The 21956-nt window shown below is 37.5% G+C and overlaps 1 protein-coding gene across 5 annotated transcripts in view; it reads left to right on the top strand.

Moving 5' to 3' along the window:
• CACNA2D3 (calcium voltage-gated channel auxiliary subunit alpha2delta 3) overlaps positions 1 to 21956 on the top strand; it is a 407374-nt gene that overhangs the window by 62282 nt on the left and 323136 nt on the right. Inside the window, exon 1 of one of the 5 annotated variants that reach the window (XM_032699222.1) lies at positions 7203 to 7297. The exons of the other annotated variants lie outside the window; for them this stretch is intronic. Coding sequence (XP_032555113.1) covers positions 7265 to 7297 — 33 coding nt within the window. The 5' untranslated portion in view covers positions 7203 to 7264. Of the gene's footprint in view, positions 1 to 7202; positions 7298 to 21956 lie in introns of those variants that run through there. 5 annotated transcript variants of the gene reach the window in all.

Below are 21956 nucleotides of genomic sequence, written 5' to 3'. Positions count from 1 at the left end.
TGCCTACAAGCCTTGGTCTAAGCTGGCTCTTCTGAACTGCAGTCTAGTAGAGGGTAGTAATACTGAAATTGTTTTTAAGTATTAATTACCTACAAAGAGTTCTGGCCCTTTGAAATGAGCTGAAACTGGAAACCATGGCAGAAAGAGTTGCTTCAAATCTATTGAAACAAACCAAATTCCTTTGTCACCTTTTGGTGAAGGTGGCTTATGACCATAGTGAAATGTTATGATAAATGCAAATTACTAAAAGTATCTTTTCTTGCTCTGTCTTTATCAATAAGAAATGCCAGTGTCAGCATTTTTATGATGCTTGTTAATATGTAGTTCTATATGATGGTGATATGAACAATGCAAAGAAGTAAGTTGTGCTTTAATTTTTTCTTATGATATATCAAGAAAACTTACCTCACTGGCAATTTAAAATTGCTTTTTTAAAAGCATGATTTGTTGAATTAGAATGGACTAGTTCTATGTTAATGGTGGCACACAGGCACCTCGGGCATCATTAGCTATTTTACTTTGTCAGCTATTTTTAGAGGGCAAGGATTTTGACATTCATTCACCAGCTGTGCGTAGCTTTTGCTCAAGGAAGGTTTTTAAACCAGATAATTATTATGATGAATTAAAAGTATAAATTATGAAGACATAAGGTTGTATATCCTGAATGCAGAGCATGCATTTGGCTTAGAGAAAACCTGCCCAAGTGGGAGTTTCCCTGTAGGTTCTAAGTGACCTATAATTCATAGTTCTCATAAACACTCTCATATTGCAGTACTTTGAAAGAATGCTGTCATAAAAATTTACCTGCATTTTCAGAAAACTCAGTTTTGTTTAGGGTGCTTTTATTCCTGTCTCTGGAGTCTGGACTTGTAGTAGCTTGGTCTGTTATACTAAGCCACACTCTGCACCCTTGGCACACAATGAATATGTTTGTATAGGAAGCATGGAAGAAAAATACCTGTTCTCTAAAGAAGATGTGCTATCATTTTTTTCTGGTTTTGCTTTCTGAGTTTCTGGGGGTAAATTTTTAAACTTAATTTTGTGAATTTTAGGCATACTATTTGGAGAAGCTTTTCCCAAGCTTTCCTGTTTTGAAGGAAGCAACATGAAACGGTAACAGTATAAACTGCTGGTCATTCATCCTTGTGACTGTAGGTTTAAAATATATTTGGTGCACATTAAAAGACCAATATTTATCAGAAGTGGTTTGGTAGTATCTGATTGTTGCTCTTTCCTGATTAAACTTTACAACAATTGTGACAGTAGTAGTGTCAGATGGCTCACACACTAAGATTTCTAGACTTTTAAAATATTGCATTTGACAGACTTTGTCAGCTTTTAGTCCAGGAAATGATTAAAGCATCTTGGATGAATGTAGATAAACTTTCTATGATACCATTAGAATGGAAATGTAATCCCCCCGAGGAAGAAAACCATGGTAACGTTAGTAACGTGGAATTATGTAGAGCACAATTTGAATTATGTAGAGCACAACTTAGATGGTATAAATAGAATAGTATGGAGGAAAGTGTTTAAATATCTAAAGACTTCAAATATTTGATGCTCTCCCTGTGTTGGTATTTATGGAGAACTCTGGATTATAAGACTTGATCCTAAACACATGGGGGTGGAAAAAAAGACTTTTCTTGAGTTCAGGAGTATGTGAAACAGGTCCTATATAAGCTTGTGGAATTTCCTCATTGCCATCAATGACAGACTAAATGGGGGCTGTTATTTAATATAGCAATTGTTCCTTGATGTTCTTTGCAAAATTTCATATCTTTTGCCCTAAGCATTATTGTTTCAAAATATTCCATGTTATTAAGTCCGGTTCTAAGACCTTCAGTGATTTGCAAAAGACACTCTTAAACAATTAAAACTAAATTGAACTAATTCTAGTCCTTTCCACCCCACAGTCAGAGCTCATCCATGCGCCTTTCCATGTTCCAGCTTACCTTTTCATGTGTTGAGATACCCAGATATTTCTGCCAACCTTATCAGCAAAATATTTTTAAAAACGACTTTCAGTTTGCTGCGTTTTCCTAAGCTGCTGCTTTACCTGTGAGGATACTGTAATATTGAACTCAACCTCTCTGTTTAGTCTGAGCAAAAGCGGAATGCTTAAGGTCGACCACTGTATGAGGCTCTGGGAAATCTATTATCAGGCAGAACATTTCACACTTCAGTAAACTCCAAATTAATTACATTGATGGTACATGAATACCAAAAGAAAGTGAGCGTAATTAATGCTACTTCAGCAAACATCAGAGGAAATATTAGTGATTTCCAATTGATGATAATGCTAATGTGTTATATGAAAGTATTTTATTAGGAATGGTATAATGCTGAATCTTGAAGTGCCTGTGTAATGTGCCAGTTTATTAATTTAAATATGTTTTTATTGGCAATTTAAGATGATATCAGCATGCAAATATATTTTAATATAGTCTTAGTTACGTGCTGTTCACTTGTAGGACAGTTTAGGTGTGAGGGCAGAGAAATCTGAAACCAAACAGGAATATGTGTGAAGAGGTTGGGAGAGAATAGATCTGCTACCTTGCACTTCTGGAGGGCAGACTTTGGCCTCTTTAGGAGACTGGTTTGCATAGTCCCTTGGAAGGCATTCCTGAAGGGCCAAGGAGTCCAGAAAGGCTGGACATTCTTAAAGAAGGAAATCTTAAAGGCACAGGAACTGGCTGTCCCCATGGGCTAAAAAATGAGTGGGTGGGGAAGACCATCCTGGCTGAACAGAGAGCTTTGGCTGGAACTCAGGGAAATAAAAAAAGAGGGGAGTTTACAACCTCTGGAAGAAAGGGTAGGAAACTCAGGAGGACTACAAGGATGTCATGAGGTTATGCAGGGAGAAAATTGAAGGGCCAAAGTCCAACTAGTACTTAATCTGGCTACTGACGTAAAAGACGGTTAAAGAATGTTTCTATAAATACATTGGCAACAAAAAGAATGATTGAGCACAACCTCTATCCTTTATTGGATGTGAGGGAGAACAGTGACAAAGTATGAGGAAAAGGCTGAGGTACTCAATGCCTTCTTTGACTCAGTCTTTAAGACCAGTTTCTCTAACCCACTGAGCTGCAAGAGTGAAGCCCCCAAACTCAAATGGGAAATGGTCAATAACCTGCTACCCCACTTAGACACACAGACTATGGGTCCAGATGGGATCCACCCAAGGGTACCAAGGGAACTGGTGGAAGTGCTCACTGAGCCACTTTCCATTATTTATCAGTAAGTCTGGTTACTGGACAGGTCCCAGTTAACTAAACATTGGCAGATGTGGTGCCCATCTACAAGAAGGGTTGGAAGGAGGATCTTGGGAACTGCAGGCCTGTCAGCCTGACCTTGGTGCCAGGGAAGGTTATGGAATAGATAATCTTGAGTGCCACCATATGGCACAGGACAACCAGGGGCTCAGGCCCAGGCAAGAGCATCCTGGCCTGTCTCATCAATAGAGCCAGCAGGACCAGGACAGTGACTGACCCCTGCACTCTGTATTGAGGAGGCCATACCTCAAATCCTGTGCCCAGTTTTAGGCCCCGCACGACAAGAAACGCGTTGAGGTGCTGGAGTGTGTCTGGAGAAGAGCAACAGCTGGGAAGGGTCTGGAACCTCTCTTAAGAGGAGCAACTGAGTGAACTGGGAGGGTTTAACCTGGAGAAAAGGAGGCTCGGGGGGACCTTATTGCTCTGTACAACTGAAAGGAGGTTGTAAGCAGGTGGATGTTGGCCTCTTTTCCCAGATAACAAGTTACAGGATGAGAGGAAATGGCTTCAAGTTGTGCCATGGGGAGGTAGAGATTCAATATTAGGAAAACTTCTTCACTGAAAGGGCTGTCAAGCACTGGAACAGGCTGCTAAGGGAAGTGGTGGAGTCACCATCCCTGTAGGTATTTAAAAGATGTGTAGATGTGGCACTGAGGGACATGGGTTAGTGGTGGGCTGGGCAGTACTGGGTTAATGGTTGGATTTGATGATATCAAAGGTATTTTTACAATCTAAACTGTTCTATTATTCTATGTCTTCTAGGGTTTATAGTGCAGCATTAAAAGCTGATGCTACCTCAACACCATCTATAATTCAGTGACATTTACACAAAAATATGCCATTAATGGTATTATGCCTTCTATTGTTTACAATCTGAGCTATAATGAATTCCACCCTGCCTATTGTAGAGTACTGTAAGAGCAGCCACTGTAAAACAAGCTGTCGGCATCCAAAATGCAGTTTCTCACCCAGAAACAATGTAATAAGAAAAATAATTAGATTCTCTGATTAGCAAAACACAGTGAAATTGTATAAGGTGGTTTTGAATTTTTTTGCAGATGTTAGCACTTTATAAATTTGCATTGGAATCTTATTTCAACCACTGCGACTGACTTTCAAGCAACAGTAAGCAGGGTATAGTTAACCACTGAAGCAGAAATTTAGAGTCAATGAGTAATTATTAAGAGCTTTCCAGAATATTAGCTGTTTCAGTTGCTGCAGTGATGGAATAGTCCATTAGATATTTCTGTTTCTGGCAACTCCTGAGAATTGATTCTGATACGAAACAAGGAGCCATTTTGATCAATACTGTAATTACTCTTATTGATGGATTGTTTTACAATGATAGTCATCATTGCAATATGTCTGCTCAGGAGGCATCAAGACTGTCCGCTGCATGTGGTAATGCACCACGAATATCTGATTCAAATCAACACACTATTGAGACTGGGCTGACAAGCGTGAAATTAATTGTTCCACTTCATGTAAGACCTGCATTCTTCTTTTGAGAGAGTAATTTGTTGCTGTGTGTAGCCTGGGAACGGTACAGCTTCGGTGCCATGTTAGGTGTGGCTTTTTTGGTCTTTGTTTTTTCCCTGCAAGATCAGTTCTTTCACCCTTTTAAGCATAAGCAAAGGAATTCGTGACTCAAGGACTCTGACAAAATTCGTATCCTTTCAGGTTTTTGAGGATGGAATTGCATATCTTGGTAAGAGAAAAATAGGCTTTATCATCCAAGCTATTGAAAGGTTTTAAAATATGAGAGTGACACTGAGGCAAGAAAATCCAAAGTCCTTGTATATGAAAGTATAGTAGAGTGAGATAATGTTTGAAAGCTGGTTGGTTTTTTTTCTTCTGAAATGTTGCATCATTGTTAGTTTACTTTTTAAATGGATGTTTATACTGAAAATGATATCTTCAAATTGCTTTGGTGGAATAGGGACTACATGCAGGGAAAGAAAATATTTAGAAACATAAATAGAGATGTACTGTGCCACACCACTATGGTCTATTGATGGCTGGTTGGACAAATGGCTTATTAATTAATGGAAGCTAAATAATACATTTATTGTGATAATGAAGTGACAGTTATTAGTACAGTTCTCAAACTGTGTTCCCCTTAATACTTGTGTGCTTCTACTTTTAAGGATGGTAAGTTGCAGTTTTAGGTTTCTTTAATGAACATTTGTGATATTAAAATAACTTGAACCTTTCGGTCTTCAATTTTATCCCATTCTGTTTTGTCATTTTCTTCTCTTTTATCTAAGCTTTTCTCTCTCAAAGGAGAAGCAAGGGTTGTTTATTCCCAACTGGAATGGTGTGTGTGCACCCAAGCATATGTAAGTTTAAGCCTCTGTTTAAATTCTAACAAAATAAATTCATAACTTGGTATGAGTATACTGGTTTGCATATAGAAAACATAGAAATAGCTGTGGAAATCAATGGGCATTTCTCAGTCTGCTATTCTGTCTAATAGTGTTGGACTTAAATGTTTATGAGGATGATGCTAATATTTATGCTGTGAACAGCTGGAAATAACCTTCTTGCAGAAGTGAAGAGCCCAGCACAGAGTCCCTGATTTATTTTCATAAATATAAAGGCTCATTTTTCTTCTGCTTATTGAAAAAAAGAGTCCTGTCCTAAAGCCACTATTCTCTCATCAGCACAGGAGACTGTCAGCTTTTTAAATACTGCTTATGTAGTTGACCTCAGTGGTTTTTTTGTGATGGTAATTTCAGTGCTTTACATTTACACCTTGTGTAAAGTGGTGCTGCTGAGGGGGTTGTACTTCTGACTTGTTCATCGTGTTTCAGTGCTACAACTGCTTTCTTATCATCTTCTTGGGGAATCTTCCAGTGAGAGAACACTACAAGTTCTTTAGTGTACTAAGCAGATGCACAGATGGTTTATTTTTCAAGAATATCACTTAACAAAGACAAACTTTCACTTCTTGCCCAAAAAAAAGCTTTTCAAGGGCTTTATCACACTGACACCAAACCTCATCTATGTCACACCAAACCTCATCACACTTGTGTCACGCCTTATAGAATCACAGAAAGGTTTGGGTTGGGAGGAACCTTAAAGTCCATCTAGTTCCACCTCTCACTAGACCAGGCTGCTCCAGGCACTGTCCATCCAGCCTGCTTTATGCTTTAGTGATGAGCAGTAGCACAGTAACACACAGTGCTGTTCTAATGTCCTAACTACCACAATTCTTAGGCACTGATAATCTCAGTAGTATCTGCCAACAAACACCACAGATCCTGTGTCTCGCTGAACCCTGTCATCTTGTCTGGCCTCTCCTTGTACCACTGAGCTCTGCTCTTTGTCTTTCACAGAGGTGCATCCATCTCTCTTGCCTTTGTAGTGACTGTTGGAAGTCCCTAACTCGGGTTGGGCTGGGCAGTGCTGAGCAGCAATTGCTTGAAATCGTTTTTTGCAACGAACTCCCTGAAATCTAGCATTTATCTTTAATTCATCTCTAGGCTAAACACATAACAAAGCTCTTTGCTGAAGATACATTTTTTGTTGCCCTGGCATAATCTATCAGATACTTCTCTAGGTCAGAAACTCAAAGAACTGCCACTTGCTGACTTTCCAAATATAAGAGATATTTTATTGATCTGTCTACTTCTTAATTACCATAATCTTGTCTGCTTTATTGCTATTATGGTGTGTGATCTGTGATTGCTCAAGTTTATTTTATCTAGGGTATCAAATATAATACACCCTCAGTCGCTTATAGTTTTAAGATTGTTTCTACTTGTATTGATTTTTGAGCTTGTTTTATTAAATTGTAGGCAGAAGAAATTCAAGAGCTCGCTTGCTTGATAAATGTCTTACAACTTTAGTTTCTTGTAGGAAAGAAATATCAGCCACACAAAGAAGAAAAAGACAATCAAAGTACGTGGTTTGCCTTTAGAGATGAAAGGAGGGAGGGGTTGCAGGGCAGAATAGCTGCTATGTAGGACCAAGCACCCTGAAGGATGTTGCTGTTGCCCCAGAGATGTACACAGCAGGTATTTATCTTCAGTCTGGACAGCTTCACCTGAGCCAAAAATTTTCTGGGCAGAGAACACACCCCCTGCTTGAATTTCAAGTAATGATTTCCATGTCTGAATGGCAGAAACAAGTTTTCTTGTTGAAATTCTGAGGTGCTCGCTTTTGGTGGGCCTTGTGTTTGAACAGTGTTCACAGCTACTTTGCTACTTCAAGTTTCTCTGCTGTATAAGGTTTTGTGTGGGTTTGTGTGGGGAGCAGTATGCACCTAGGGCTTTTTTTCAGTATTCTTTTAAAAGGAAAAAATGATATTAGTTTATGCCTAAACATTGATATGTACAGTTTTAACAAGAACTAGTTATATCTTAATAAGTTAAAATCAAAATTAATTTATACATGGTAGAAAACCCCAGAACTTGCTATTTTTGTGAACTGTGGCAGGCTAATCTATTTACCTTCATGCTGATTTCTAAAATATAAAATAAAAAAAACCCAAAACCAAACAAAAAACCCCCAAAACCCTAAAAACCCCTCTTCCATTTGTTAAGTGTTTAGAGCTGTTTGCTATGTAAAAATTGTGTTATCATTTGTACAAAGTGTTAGTGCAACTACTATTGGAAAAACTGCTATGCAAATTCCAACTTTTGGTAGGCTTATCTAGTTGTTGATTCTTATTTTATTTACTAACTTTTCATATCCTTTCTATAGAGAAGACTGTGTATTTAGCTGGTTAAAATATGATAAGAATGAAAACATTATGTGAAACTGAAATTGTGAGAGATGTGGTTTTACTTCTGCACTATCCAGAGCATTCTTCAAATTGATAATTTGAAGAAGAGAGAGAGTGTCTCTGTGAGCTTTGCCTGGTGTACCTTGACTACTTTTTCTCTTACAGTGTAATACTGCATCTGAAGTCCATTTTGCACTTTGATACATAGTGGAAGGTCACTCTCGTTGTGTAACAAACTGCCTACTCGGAGCAAGTTGCTTTAAAAAAATAAAGGCAGGAAGCAGCTATAAAGAAAAACACACCGCTGAATATTACTGAGTGGCAAATTCCTGAGCAGAGGGAGTTTTGTGGCTGTTGACACCCTGGATCTGGTACAGTTATGAAACTTGAGTGTTATTGAAACTGAACCTAATGCTGCCTTCTGTACCAGAAACTTGTCTCCATTCCCAACAGACATATTTGAAGTAGCAAGTGCTCAGTGTATAAATACTTTGATCGGATTAATAGATTTGAGGATTAAGTTTGTCTGTTTCAGAATTGGAAATCACTTTTTCTGAAAAACTCACATGCCTGCATTTGTATGCTAGTTTTCAGAAATTCTCGTTTCTTTCCTTATTTATACTTTAATCCTGGATAATATAAATGTAGGCACGTATAATGCATTGTATGATTAAAACTTGTTAGAAAAATGGATAAAAATTCTGCCTTCGTTCCCTTGAGTCAGCAGTCCTAAATCTGTCTCTCACAGGTACTGGTTATTCATCTGGCTTGGGCACAAAATACCCACTGTCAGCTGAGAATTGTCTGTCTGCCTAAAGCTTAGTGCTGTTTTCTCCCTTTCCCTATACCTCTATTCTCTGAGCATTTGGGGAATAAAGCTGAAGTGACTTAATTTTGAAAATCAGACAAGCTGCAGTTCTTGCTGAAATTGGGCATGTTAGAACTATAAAATCTAATGGCCACTGGTGTGTTCTGCTGACATTTGGTCTGTCTACAACAGGAATTTGTTTTGCTTCCTGTTTTGTTCCAGGGCTCTCTTTTTGGACTGTCTTTCAGAGCAACCAACTTGTTCTCTAGAAGATGAATTGTGGGGACTAGTTTGCTGCAGGATCCCATCTGGGAGTGATGTGTGCTGAGTGCACTGGGCTGAGACCAAGCCCCTCCACTCAGGAGGTGTCACAGCAGGTCACGTGTGCTCAGATGTCCCCACACACTCCAAGCAGTCAGGGCACACCGTCAACTTTATGCCAGAAAATGCCTGGTTTGATTTCCTGAGTCAGAGCTAATTGTAATAACATGTCAGGAGCAAAGGACCTGACAGCAGGGGTAGCACAACTGCAGGAGGACTTGGCACGTGCTGGGCAGATTGGCCAGGTGTGAACAGTCTGACTGTGCTCTGCTCCCCACACACTGATCCAGGGATGAGGGCTCCTTGCCTTGGTCTGATCCATCCAGACAGGAAGGATGTAGCTGTCCTGTCCCCATGAGTTCTGCCACCAGCAGACTTGCTTAGAGTGCTGTCAGTACTTCCTTTGGATGCAAGACCTATGTAGGTGGAACAGCCACAGGTGCAGTTATGGTGAAGTGGAGCCCAGTCAGCAGCTGGAAAGAATGGAAAAGCTCTGTGCCACAGAAGAATCTTGAGATTTTATATGTTGTTATTTTTCTCCTCATAATAGAGTTTCCCGTTGAACATGCCTGGATTTGTTTGATCTGTGTGTATATGGCTGAAGGTAATGCATACAGTCCACTGTTCTGCTCTATATAATTTGAAAATCTTTCATCATTTCATGTACTTAGTTTCAGAGTTGAAACAATAGTGCAGCAGGTTTTAGTATAGTACTGCATTTAAAAATAGCTCAAAACTGAAACTTCACTATTTCTCTTTTTTTTTTTTTTGAGTACATAATGATTTAGTGCATGACATGGATGATTTACACTGGAAATTTGAGAAAACATGTATAAATAAAAACCTAAATGTAGAAATTAATCTTACTGTTCTGTTTTGAAAAGTGGCCATCATGCCTGTGCATAAACTTGTTTCCAACAAAAAAATTTCAGTTGGCAGATTAATGGAGCAGGCATGGAAACCAAATTGTCATGGTAAAGTATAGTCACTTCTTTGGATCTGGATCAATACTCCACAGAGTAAATATAGATGCAGATGACTGAAATTTCAAGCTAGAATTTTATGATTCTGTATTTTCAGTGGTTTTTCAGGTAGAAGATGGGTTTAGTACACTTTCACAATTGCAGCCCTCAAAATTGCAAGTGAGAGGTTTGGAGCCACTGTGGCCACGGGAAGTACAGTATCAGTTCCCAAAAACCAACGTATTTTTCTCTAGTGATTTGTAATTGTTGAATGAGCTCTTAAAATACTGATAAAACTGATTTTTATATTTTGATTAAATAGAACACCTGTGAAACACAAAATGTAGTGAGAGGTTCTTACAGTGCTGTATTTTTAGATCAATAGAAATTGATGATAGCATTTATATCAAGGCACTGTTTAGTACCCCTTCAGTCTTAGCAGAAATATTGAATTGTTCTCTAGTTGTAGGACTTTATAGGATAACTGTGTTTTCAAACCTCTCACCTTTTCCTTAAGCTGCAGTAAGTAAAAACTTCATATGGGGGTCGGTTAAATTATAAATGTTTTTTAAATAAAACAATATCAATTGCTATGCAATACTGTTTGCTGCAGTACCTCTGCAGTGTTGAGGCTTCATGTAGACCAGTCACAGCATTTATTTAGTTCTAGTAGTATTTTGTTCTTTGTATTATATTGCATTTGGATCGTATATAAGTCTTATTCTTGCTGCTGGTTGAATTACAGATTCTTATATTTCATACTACTTTTACAGTGTTTTGTACTCTTTATTTCATGCTGTCTATATATGCTTTAATGCTTGAGATCTTTCTGGCAATTGCTTCTCCTGTGAATACTGTTTGCACAAGTAGGAGCTGTGCTGCTGTCAGTTTGATCAAGTTGGTGAAGGAGGGTTTGCAGGAATTTATCATATGCTGTATGCAATTTTTTTTTTTAGTTTAAAATGATTTAGAACACTTGCATAGAATGCATTAAGCAATTCCCTCCAGATTTATGGGGAAAAAAAAACCAACCTAAAAGAAGATTCATCCCCTCCTACCTGAAGGTTTTTTTTTAGGCTGATTTAAATATATTTTTTGCATGTCCCTTGCCATCTTCCCCCACATTAGCTTTATGAAATAGGCTAATAAAGTAATGTTTTCTTTCAAGCTGTTTTAATAACATCAGCTTTGCCTTGGTACCTCATTTGCACAGCGATTTTTGCCCATGGTTAACGAAAGATCTGTTAATATAATGGCTTGATTTGGTAGACTATGTGAATCTTTTGTCCCTATTTGGTTTGTTTATTTTAACTTCCAAAAAACTGAGTATAGTTAGACATTTTGTATTTCCAAATGGGAACTTGTAGGAGAAGCAAATAGTTTGTGTAGAACTCTCTGTATTATTTTTGGATTGGAGAAATCTGACATACAGGAAAATTGCTTGTGCAGTTAGATTTTGTTGTTTCTCCGTTGGGATGGATTACACACTCGGCTTTAGAACAAAGGAAATGATGATTTATGCAGTACATAATGGTCCAGGGGTAATGAGTGTGTGAGTGCTCATTGTGCAAATGAAATTCAGGGAACCATAATGTATAGAATAAATAGTGACAACTGTGAATTAGAGACCCATAATTCCACTAAGGAGTTCTGGGGATGACACAAACTTCAAAGGCAAAGCTTGGGTGGTTTGTGGTGCTCTGTCGCTGGAGCCCAGGAGAAGAATTAATTCCTGTTCTAGGTCCTTAATTCCAAATTAATGTAATTTTCTTTTCTTGTTTAACACGTGAACCTCACCTCCTTTACCTTTTTAAGTAGTGTGTCTCTACATCTTTCTGTTATGACATCTGTCCATCTATCCTGCTCTCCAGCATGTTCTCTTTTTCTTGCAAGCTTATGGACAGGAACAGTAATAGCTTTAATTTCCAAACTATTGCAAACTGACGTCTCAGTTGGAATGGTTTTATTGTTGCTTTTTTAAAATATCCTAAGTTGCTCATCAGCTTAAATTCTTTGACATTGTGTTTGATAAAAGCTTTCAGCTTGATATGTGCATGATTTTATGGAGTCTAAATAGAAAACAAGTGTGTTGTGGTTGTAATTACAGTTAATTTCTTGTGGAGTTGTGTTGGTTTTAATTAACTAGTGATTGGAAAATATTTTTATGCAATAGTTTTTTAAGAATTCTTTGAGGAAAACAAAAATAGGGAATTTATATTGAAAACTGTTTTTTTATTTTTAAGTGATATAAAGTACTCATGGTGCTTTGTGGTACACATTTATCTGATTCTGCAAAGTGGATAACTATTTTTACAAACTGAGTAACAGCTTATGTGCATAAACATTTCATGGCAGATAAACACAATGATTATTTTATGTTTGTTTGAATGCATTGCAGTACTTCAGAATGACAGGTACTGTGTGCTCTTGCTGCATAAAGAGCATTGCTTCTGAGTCTGTGTATATTTTTCTTGCATGTGAATTATGAAAAGTACATTTTATTACATCTGATTCAAGTTTTACTCAAAATTCTGTATTCTTTTCAGTTTTTAAACACACACACAGAGTATATGTGCTGAAAATATGATAATCTATTTAAAAATGTCTTCTGACTTTTTATGTTGGTTTTGAAGTTAGGTAAGCTTTTCTAGCAATCAATATAATAAGCCTTTGCCTTTTATGCAGGTACAGTATATGTGATACAAATATTATTACTGGAATGCTATTATCATCAAATCTTTTAGTACTGTGGTTCCTAGGATTTTTGGTGTTTGGGATTCCATGATGCAAACTGAGACTGATGCCAAGGCTTCAGAGCAGAAACTAATTCTTAGTCCTGGAACAAATTGTTCTTGGGGCTAAACTACTGGGGCTTTTCACAGATTTCTGTTTCCTTCTTGATTTGCAAGACTAAGCCAAGGAAGCGAGGTGAAGCTGACTATGGAAATATTATTATCCTTGTTTAATACCTTGAGAAGAGAAGCACTGAGTAATTAAGTGACTAATTCAGGGTTATGCAAAACTCTGTGGCAAAACTGGGACTTGAGCCCAGTTCTTTCAAGTCCAAGGTTAATATCTCAACCACTAGACCGTTCTTCCTCTGAGAATGTATCTTTCATTATAACCCAAAATTTCACTTGTGCTAATTCTACTGCAAAACCAAAATCCCTTTGACTCAAATTTTCCGTGGGTACTCTCAAGTAACTGCTTCTGCAAAGCCTGTTTGACTGTTATTAAGTTTCATTTATTGGTAAAATAAGTGATGTCTGAAAACAAGTTTAAGCTTAAATAGTAAGTCTTTTTATGCTTTCTGTGAGTTTTTCATTCCTCTGTCACCTAATATTACAGTAAATTTTATTATTTACTGCAACTGTTGCTCGAAACTAGACAGATTGTGTCTGTCTCAGCAGTATTTGAACTACAAAGCATAATTTTGCTATATTTCTTCTCTCTCTCAATATATATTTATATGTAAAATGAAAGCTAAATTCAGAAGGAATTAATAATAATGTGACCGTTCAGTGTTCTAAAATTTAAAACCTCAGTAGAGGCACAGTTGGCATCAGATTTGATTTATATTGTAGCTCTCACTTTAAATGTATCTTATTCAAGACTAAAAAAATGAAGCTTCAATATATACTGCCTGACTAGATGTTTTATTATAGAACAAAATGGTGATTTCTTCAAATGAAACTTGTCAAACTACTTGACATAATATGGGATTTTTTTTTGGACTTCAGCTCTGGAAAAGGGTGGCAAGCCAGGACCAGTAACTGGAAGAATAACAAATAATTAGAAGCGTAAACATGTATGATACAAATTATTGGGAAAGGAATAGGATATTAAATAAGTCTTAAACATTGTATATCTAATATATGTGCTATTTTAGTAAAAAAGTGGGCCATTTATTTATGAAAATATTTTCAAGGGAACTCAATTTTCAGATACAGCTTCAAAGATCTGGTTTGTTAAGAAAGCTACTGGGGTAGAAATAAATGTAATGGTCCTTTTGGATATTTATTCATTCTTATTCCATTTGTGCTATATGCTAATACCTGGTCCTTTTAAACTAATTCACAAGATCCTAATTAGTTCAAACATCTTCAGAAGATCTTGTAAATATTTTAGTGAATGAATGATGTATTTAAAAAGTTTATACATTTTTTTCTATGCAAGAATATTGAAGAATGTTTACAATTTCTGCATCAAACTATCCCTGTAATACAGCTTTAATTTGTTTTACGAATGAGGAAATGAAGACACAGGAAAGTTTAAAATACTTCCATGAGCAGACTGCTGCAGTGCAGGGAAGAGAGCTGCAGTGCTTGGGAGATTTGTGTTGTCTTCCCAATTGTCATTTAGCAAGTGCTTTGTTCTGGCTCTTAGTGTGCTGTGCAAAAAAGAGGACAGATTTATCCTTTGTTGTTGTCCATATATGGCCATTAAACCTACCTCCAGCTTCTTAAATCAGAAGGGAATTACTACATTATCATAGAAAATATGTAAAAGTTAAGCCCTAATAGTTATGGAATCGTAGATGTTTTTGAACTTTATTGATCCTTTCATATGCTGTTAACTGATATTATTTAGAAATTTATTACTGAAGAATTCCAAGGAAAGCCAGAGATGACCAGCTGATTTTGACCTTTACTCATTTGTTGTTATAAAATTTGTAAAATGTTTCTGCTTGTTAGTGAAATTATTATCTAGAAACAAAGACTTTCCTGGACAGGATTATAGCCACTGCATGCTAATTAATGGAACAAAGGGATGAGGATTACAGAAGCAATAACAGTAAACTATCCAGGAACAGTTGCACTGGGACATTATCTTCCTGTCAGCTGTGCTGTTGTGTGCTTTGGCACTTCTTCTGTTGTCATCCCACAGTAACCAGAGACTGTTATGAGGGCCTCATGGAAATATGCCTCATCCCATCTCTGTGGCTTTTCCAGAAGAAATCCTACCCACTGGGTCAGCAGAACCAGATGGGGAGAAAAAAATAATCTAGTGCTGGTATTCTTAATGGGATGGTAATGGTTCACCAAAAGTGATAAAGGATGGGTTATTTCTGTAACCACTAATCGTGAAATAAACTGTTCAGGGTGAAATGAATCACTCTTCAAAAATATATGGTGGCAACTTGGGTATCCTCAGTTCTGTTTTGGCAGGAGATCCTGATGTATGGAGGAGAATATTTTCTCAGCTATAAGGGTCATCACAGAGTTCTAAATCTGGTAACTGGTAGTTACTTTTTCCTGGAAAGCACGATGGTATGGTGAAAGGTTAGTTTGCTGAAGAATGTTTTCACTGCTAGTACCAGACATCAGATATTCTTAGCATGCCTCTGTTTATATATTCTGCATTTTCTTCAATTTCTGCTCCACTGTTTTATTTAGTAATATTGTCTTGTCAGGGCTTCTAGTGGCTTCTTGTGTAGTGTATCCTATTTCACACCTTGTGGCATCTAAGCCCTGATTTTTAGATTGTTACTTAAGCAATGGGTTCATGCAATTTTCTATTTGTTGTTTTGGGAATGAGCTCAAATCTTTTCTAAAGTGATCATCAAACACTCTTCATTTGAACCAAGAGTATAAAAGGCCTGGGATGTGATTGGAATACTTGCATAAATAAAAGTCAACATTTCCTGATTTTTTGTTGTCAAACACAGGATTGACAGAAAAGCTGTAAAATTGACAGGAATCAAATTAACATCATTTAATGTAGTCCATTATTGCTGAATTATCTGATTCACTGCAATAAATGTTCCCTTTTCCTTTGTCTCCTATAAATATATAATTTTATTTTCCTTACTTGCAAGGAGCTACTGATGAAGTGATTGGCAACATTCTCGGGATTTGACTCTTAATCTCCAGTTGGAACAGGAAAATTTGAAGAATGAGCCAAAAGCAAATGATGAACATTGCAGTTTTTTGTTTGTTTTAAAATCTGGGAAACATTCCCTTCTCCACTAAGGCATTGTTCATCATATGTCAGATTAGGGTGTTTTAGAGACATCTAGAGATGTAAGATGGCACCACCACTCAAGCATAAATAATGCTCAGGACTCGACACAGGCTCTGCAGATATGAATTAATGAAGTGTTGGGCTGTTCCTGTAAAAGGATCTTTTCCATATATCAATCTCCTTTAGGTGAGTTTGGGTGTGGATGATAGGTAACCTGGTCAGTGGGGCTGCAGTGTTTGTGCAGGGCCCCATGGGGATAAGCAACATGCTGCTTGTGTATGTCCAGCACCCCAGAGATGGGTCACAGCTGCAATAAGACTTTTCCCAGTTTGTGTTGAGAGCTGTCCACAACACTGGGTCTGGAATAGCATCAGTGCCTCCTCTCAGAAGTACTCGTGTACCTGCAGCAGGGATCTGGAAGATGTGTTGAACCCAAAGGAGGTGGTGTGGCTGAGTCTTGCTAACTTGCCCAATCAAACTGGTTTACTTGCTGTTCTACCATAGTTGGGGGTGAGAGGAAGAGTCTCCTTCAGCTGGTGACTGGGAACCTTGGGGCTTAGCCCACCTCAGTCCCCTGGCTCAGGAAGATCTTGTGGTCAAACAGCTCACTAGGAGGTTGCTATGTTGACTCAGATGCTCTTGAAACAGCAGCATGATGTGGATCTGAGTGCAAGCCTTCTAGCTAGCCCAGAGTTTAGGATATCTTGTGGGTGCAGTTACTCATTTGTACAGTTTTGGGCCTTATTCCTGAAATAAAAATTCACAAGGTATGATTTTGAAAGCATAGTTGTGTTACTAAAACCAAATGGTTAAAAGGGAAGTATTTTTGAAGAAAGTAAAGGCAACCTTTTTTAAAGGGACAGAAGAACAATCCTTATTTTGTGGCTAAAACAAAACTGTTGATTTGCTTGATGATGCCCAAAAAGAACGGTTGAGAGCAAAGTTGGTTTTATTATGCCATAAGATTTTCAATTAGCAGAAGCCTTCCCAACTGTGATACTGTGATGGAAAAACAAGCTTTTTCAGAGTTAGGAATTTCTGTGCAAACACTGAAAGTTAATATAAAATAAATCAGTAGTTCTGTGTAACAGTTTTTGTGCTGATAGTATAAGAAAATTCTAGATTAAGAAAAAACAGAGGTGGTGCAACCTATGATTAAAACGGTGCCTGTGAATTGTTTTCAGTCGAGGTTTAAAAAAAATTGTAGGTGGTGTTCTATTGAAGCCTTAAAGATATCTTGCATCTTTTGCTGGTGGCTTTTATGCATTCGGGCACCTCAGGAACAAAGAAACGACAGAGAAATGAATGGCCTGGGTTTAACTAAGTAGGTGATGGTACAGATGAGACCTGATAAGCTTAACGCTTCATCTCCGTGCTGCCACTGTGGTTTGCAAGGAGATTAGAACTGTCTGACTGTGAGGAGGGCAAGCTCCACAAATTCACTCATACATGGCAGTTCTGTAATGAGGTGATACTTCATTCCTTAAACTACTGAACTAGAACTGCACAAACAGATGTATGCCTCTGGCAGTGCTGGGCATGCGGCACAGGCTCTGCCACACCTCCAAATGCAAACACAACGTCCACTTGCCACAGTCGTATTTTATCGATGCGCAATATTCTTGGTGCGTTCATAATAATAAAGTACAAATTACGTTTTCGTGAAAGAAGGAAACCTGCAAGTAAATCCAGGGTGTTTATAATGCAGGGTGAAGTCTGACAAGAATCTCAATAATATCTGTAATTTTCAGTGGGTTAACGTGACAAAATGTTGGAAATTGAGAGTATTCTGCCCTTGGTTATGTGCATTATATTCTTTCACAACAACTCAGCAAGCTCACAAAATGGAGATGTGACCCTACACTGACTGTTTTCCACAGTGAACAGCCCAACATTAAGCTCAGACTCAGAAGTCAGCCTTTCCGTGCTTGGGGGCAGGAGTTTAGCAAAACTAGGGAAGGATGGGAAATGGCCACTGGGACCCTAATTCACATATAGACAGCCTTAAGTGCTGACTTGTTCTGCGTGCTGCAGTAGGACCACTTGTGATTTTAACTTCAGTGTATGTTAATTACTCTGCTGCTTAGAGGCCTCAGTGCAGTTCACCAAGGTCGTTGCTTTGTGGTGCTCCTTGTGGAATTTATCAGTAGGTTGCCTGGCAGTAACCTGTGATTCCTTTATTTGATGTTCAGAGGTTTAGTGAAATTGTGTATTTTTATTAAGCAGTGAAGTAGCAGCAGTCTGCTGATGGCACTTTGCTGAACGTCGTCATGAAGAATGTATTATAAAAATGGAAACCCTAATTTCAATGTCTTTGTGGAAATGTACTGTTAATTGTAGCAGTTTAAGGTTTACTTTGTTCCAAAATGGTACTTAAAAGAATTCAAACACAATGAATATGAAAATTCTGTTCTTTAGAAATTAAGAGCACTCTTTAAAACCAGAGGACCAGTAGCTTTATCTTGTTTCCTCTTCTAGAGGCTTGCTGGTCTATGGCCAGTCCTTCAGATTAAGAGGACCTCCAAATGTTTTTTTATTTCCTAAGAAGGGGATGCCTGTATTAGATGCTGATCTCTTAAACCTGGCTTTTTTTAATTGCCAAAAAAAAAAAAAAAAAGATATTTAATTAACTAGTAGAGCTGAATCAAAGAAACTAAGCCACAGCATAAGCAAACAGTTTTCAATGCTAAGGCTTTCCATTTTGGTGTATTGAACCACATAAGGCTTAAAACATTTCTATATGTATATTCGCTAGTATTTCTGTTGCAGAAATGTAAGTTTAGGCATCAGTAGTTTATATTAATAAACATCCCACCTAGAACAAGATCTTGCATTTAAGAAACAAACTTTCAAATTGTAGTGCTTGAAAATATCAGCCAGTATGTGCATATGCTCCCAAAACACAAGCTGCTTTCTCTGAATATGTGCAAATAAAGTCATATTTTTTTTTGAGTACTCTAAGCATATGAACAGAAAAGATACAGTAAGGAGATAACAGTATGTGTTCTTTTTCTAATTAACAACTTCTGTGTGATTAACGTGTTCTTCTACTTGCTTCCTCTCATGTGTGAAGGGAGCAAAAGTAAATTAATTACCATTAGCCTGAAGGAGAGCACACTGTATTCTTTACGACTTCATAGTATTGATTTGGCTGTTATTCATGGCCTCTATTCTCTGCTATGCAGATTGATGCATCTTTAATTCATAGATACATTATCATTAAGAGTGGTTTATTGACCAAGCAAAACAAAGCTGTTGCTGGGTCCTTTCTAGTGCCAAAGCTCTGGACTTTTTCTGATAAATGTATTAGTTTATGCATTCTATTATAGACTCTGGAGTGGAGTAGTTCATTGCTATACACTATGGCAATGACCTATTCTACTGCTATATGTGATATGCTTTTGTGTTTTTTTGAGAGATGAACTCTGTTGTTAATGTAATGAATTCTTAAATTACAAAAAACTTTCTGGTCCTTTGAGAATCAAAAAAAGCTGAATAAGCATCTCCAGGTTTGTGTACGTTTGCTACAGCTAACTGCACATAGAAAAAAAGAGTGTGCCCTGCACTTTAATTGGAAATAAATTTGGTTCAGATTTAATTTGGGCAAAAGATTTTTCATTTTTCAAAAACAGTGCTAAATTGATGATTTGTTGAAATGTTTCCAATCTGATCAAATACTGACATGTAAATACACAAAAATAAATCTATCCTGGCATGGTAGCCAACTTATTTTGTTGTTTAGTTTGTTGGGGTTTTTTTGAGAGAGGAAAAAAAGACAGGATTCTACAAAACTGTACAAATTTCTAACAGAGGGTCTGAATCTGGTTAGTTTTTGACATAGGTTTTGATGAAGGTGATATCATTAGGGAGCTTAATAAAAGTGACTTGGGTTTTCAGTTTCAGGGGGAAATAAGGACAGAGATTGAGGCTACTGGACTTCAGTCCTCTCTGCAAAATTTTAAACTGCTCAACCTGTTTATTTACTCTTTGCAGTGATGTTCAGTAATACCTGTGTATGGTATAGCATGGGCATATGATACAAAAACCCCAACAAAACCAAACCAACAAACAAAAAAACCCCCAAACCAAAGCAAGAGCTACAAACAGAGCTCTGGCTGTGATTTTGATGCACAGGGCTTTTCTTTAACTAGATTTCAAGCTTAATTTTTTAAAAGTGTGAGAGAGAAAAAACTCTGGGGGAGAAAAGCACATCAGTACTTCAGATGCCAATCGAAGAACATGTACAACATAGCTAAGTGGCCCAAAGAGAAAAGATCTGAGCAAGTTCTGCCATGCAGGGCATTAGTTTATATCATATTACAGTCTTTCAAAGGCAGTTATTAAATATTGGATTAAGTGTGGTTTGGCAGTCAAACTTTAACCCCTTGTTTTTCCTTGTGTGTTTACTGGTTTGTTTTATGAGGCTTTGAAAGAATTCACAATGAATATACTACTCTCCCCAAAGGTACAGAAAGGCTGGTCATCCTGTACTGTTTCTTGTGAAGTTTTATAAGTGGCTGGAAATCCTATATAGAAATGAAGAGCATTAGCTGTATGGCAAAGCCACAAATGTGTTTTCACACTTCCAGGCACTGCCAAATGCTATAATTTGGTTTCCAAATATTTTTGGGTTTTTTATGGTTAACCTGCTGAATTCTTCTCAAGACACATCTGCACTCAGACCATGTGCAGGTGGTCTGATTTTCAGAGATGGTGAGAATATTCTGACATTGCTGCCTTTGATGTGACTGAGATTTTGAAAACAAATTATTTTTTCATGTTCAGTGATGAAATGAAGAGTTTGGAGCCTAAATTTAGGTGCCTGAGTTCAGATATTCAGATGTTATGCTTTTTCTCATTCTTTTGAGTCCCCTTTGGTACGTAATATTCTGATACTTGTCTAAACCCCTAAATCAATATAAATGCTCTTATCAGGTGCATACAGAAAAGTGCAATGATGAGACAGTACAGCAGGGGTCGATGCCATGTCCTTCATAGTGACAAACAATGAAATAAAGCCTATTTAAGAGTTAATGTTGAAGGTCCCACCTAATGCAAAGGGCAAAGGTTTAGAGGTAGTGTCTGCGCAGATGAATGTTAGTGATAGAGAACATTGCAAAATTAAATTGGTCTCCCAAGGAGATGAGATTGCATTTCTTTTTCTGAGGAACAAAAGCCATGAACTGTTCTAAATGAGCAGTGCTTTTGAATCTTGTCACAAGACATGGATACTGCCAAACAAAGGTTTATCTTGTAAGGCACTTCATTCTTTTTCTGCAGGCTCCAGCTTTCTAGCTTTCTTTGTTGCTCATTTTGTTTTATTGCTAGTTTAGTGGCAACCATAGAAGGTGGGAAGAGAAAGATATTTTTCTGAGATGGAAAATAAGCATTGCCTAATAAAAGTAGATAGAAATACTGAAACCCAGAATAACAGCTGGGTGTAAGGCAGGCATTGGTCTGCAGAGGTGGAACAATAAGGAGGGAGAGAGGCACGCAGTGATAAAAGGAGGATAATGAAAAAAAAACATTATCAAGAAAGTCTGATTGAAAGAATTAGTTTGTGGATGTACCCTGTGATCTTACAGCACAAAGCAACCTGTCTCTTTTGATTGTTCTTGTTTCCAGTAGCCATAAAGGCTTTCAGAGAAGACTAATGCAGTTTCGTGTACAAGAGAAAATGTTGTACTATCTCATCCCTCTGAGAATTGCTGAAGATAGTAAGTTGTCAGGTTCCCTACTTCTGAATCTTCAGTGGCCTAGAATAGCTATCCAGGATGAAAGGACTGCATTCTCACATTTCTTCAGTGTTTTGTGAGGAGCAGATTAGTTGTACCTGCTTCTACTATACTTGCTTTCACCTGAAAATACAGTGATGGCTTTGCCTTGGGTGAACG

Source organism: Chiroxiphia lanceolata, chromosome 11, assembly GCF_009829145.1.
Source record: "Chiroxiphia lanceolata isolate bChiLan1 chromosome 11, bChiLan1.pri, whole genome shotgun sequence".
Lineage (NCBI taxonomy): Eukaryota > Metazoa > Chordata > Aves > Passeriformes > Pipridae > Chiroxiphia > Chiroxiphia lanceolata.
The sequence above is the reverse complement of the archived record's forward strand: the minus strand, read 5'-3'. Positions and strand labels throughout refer to the sequence as shown.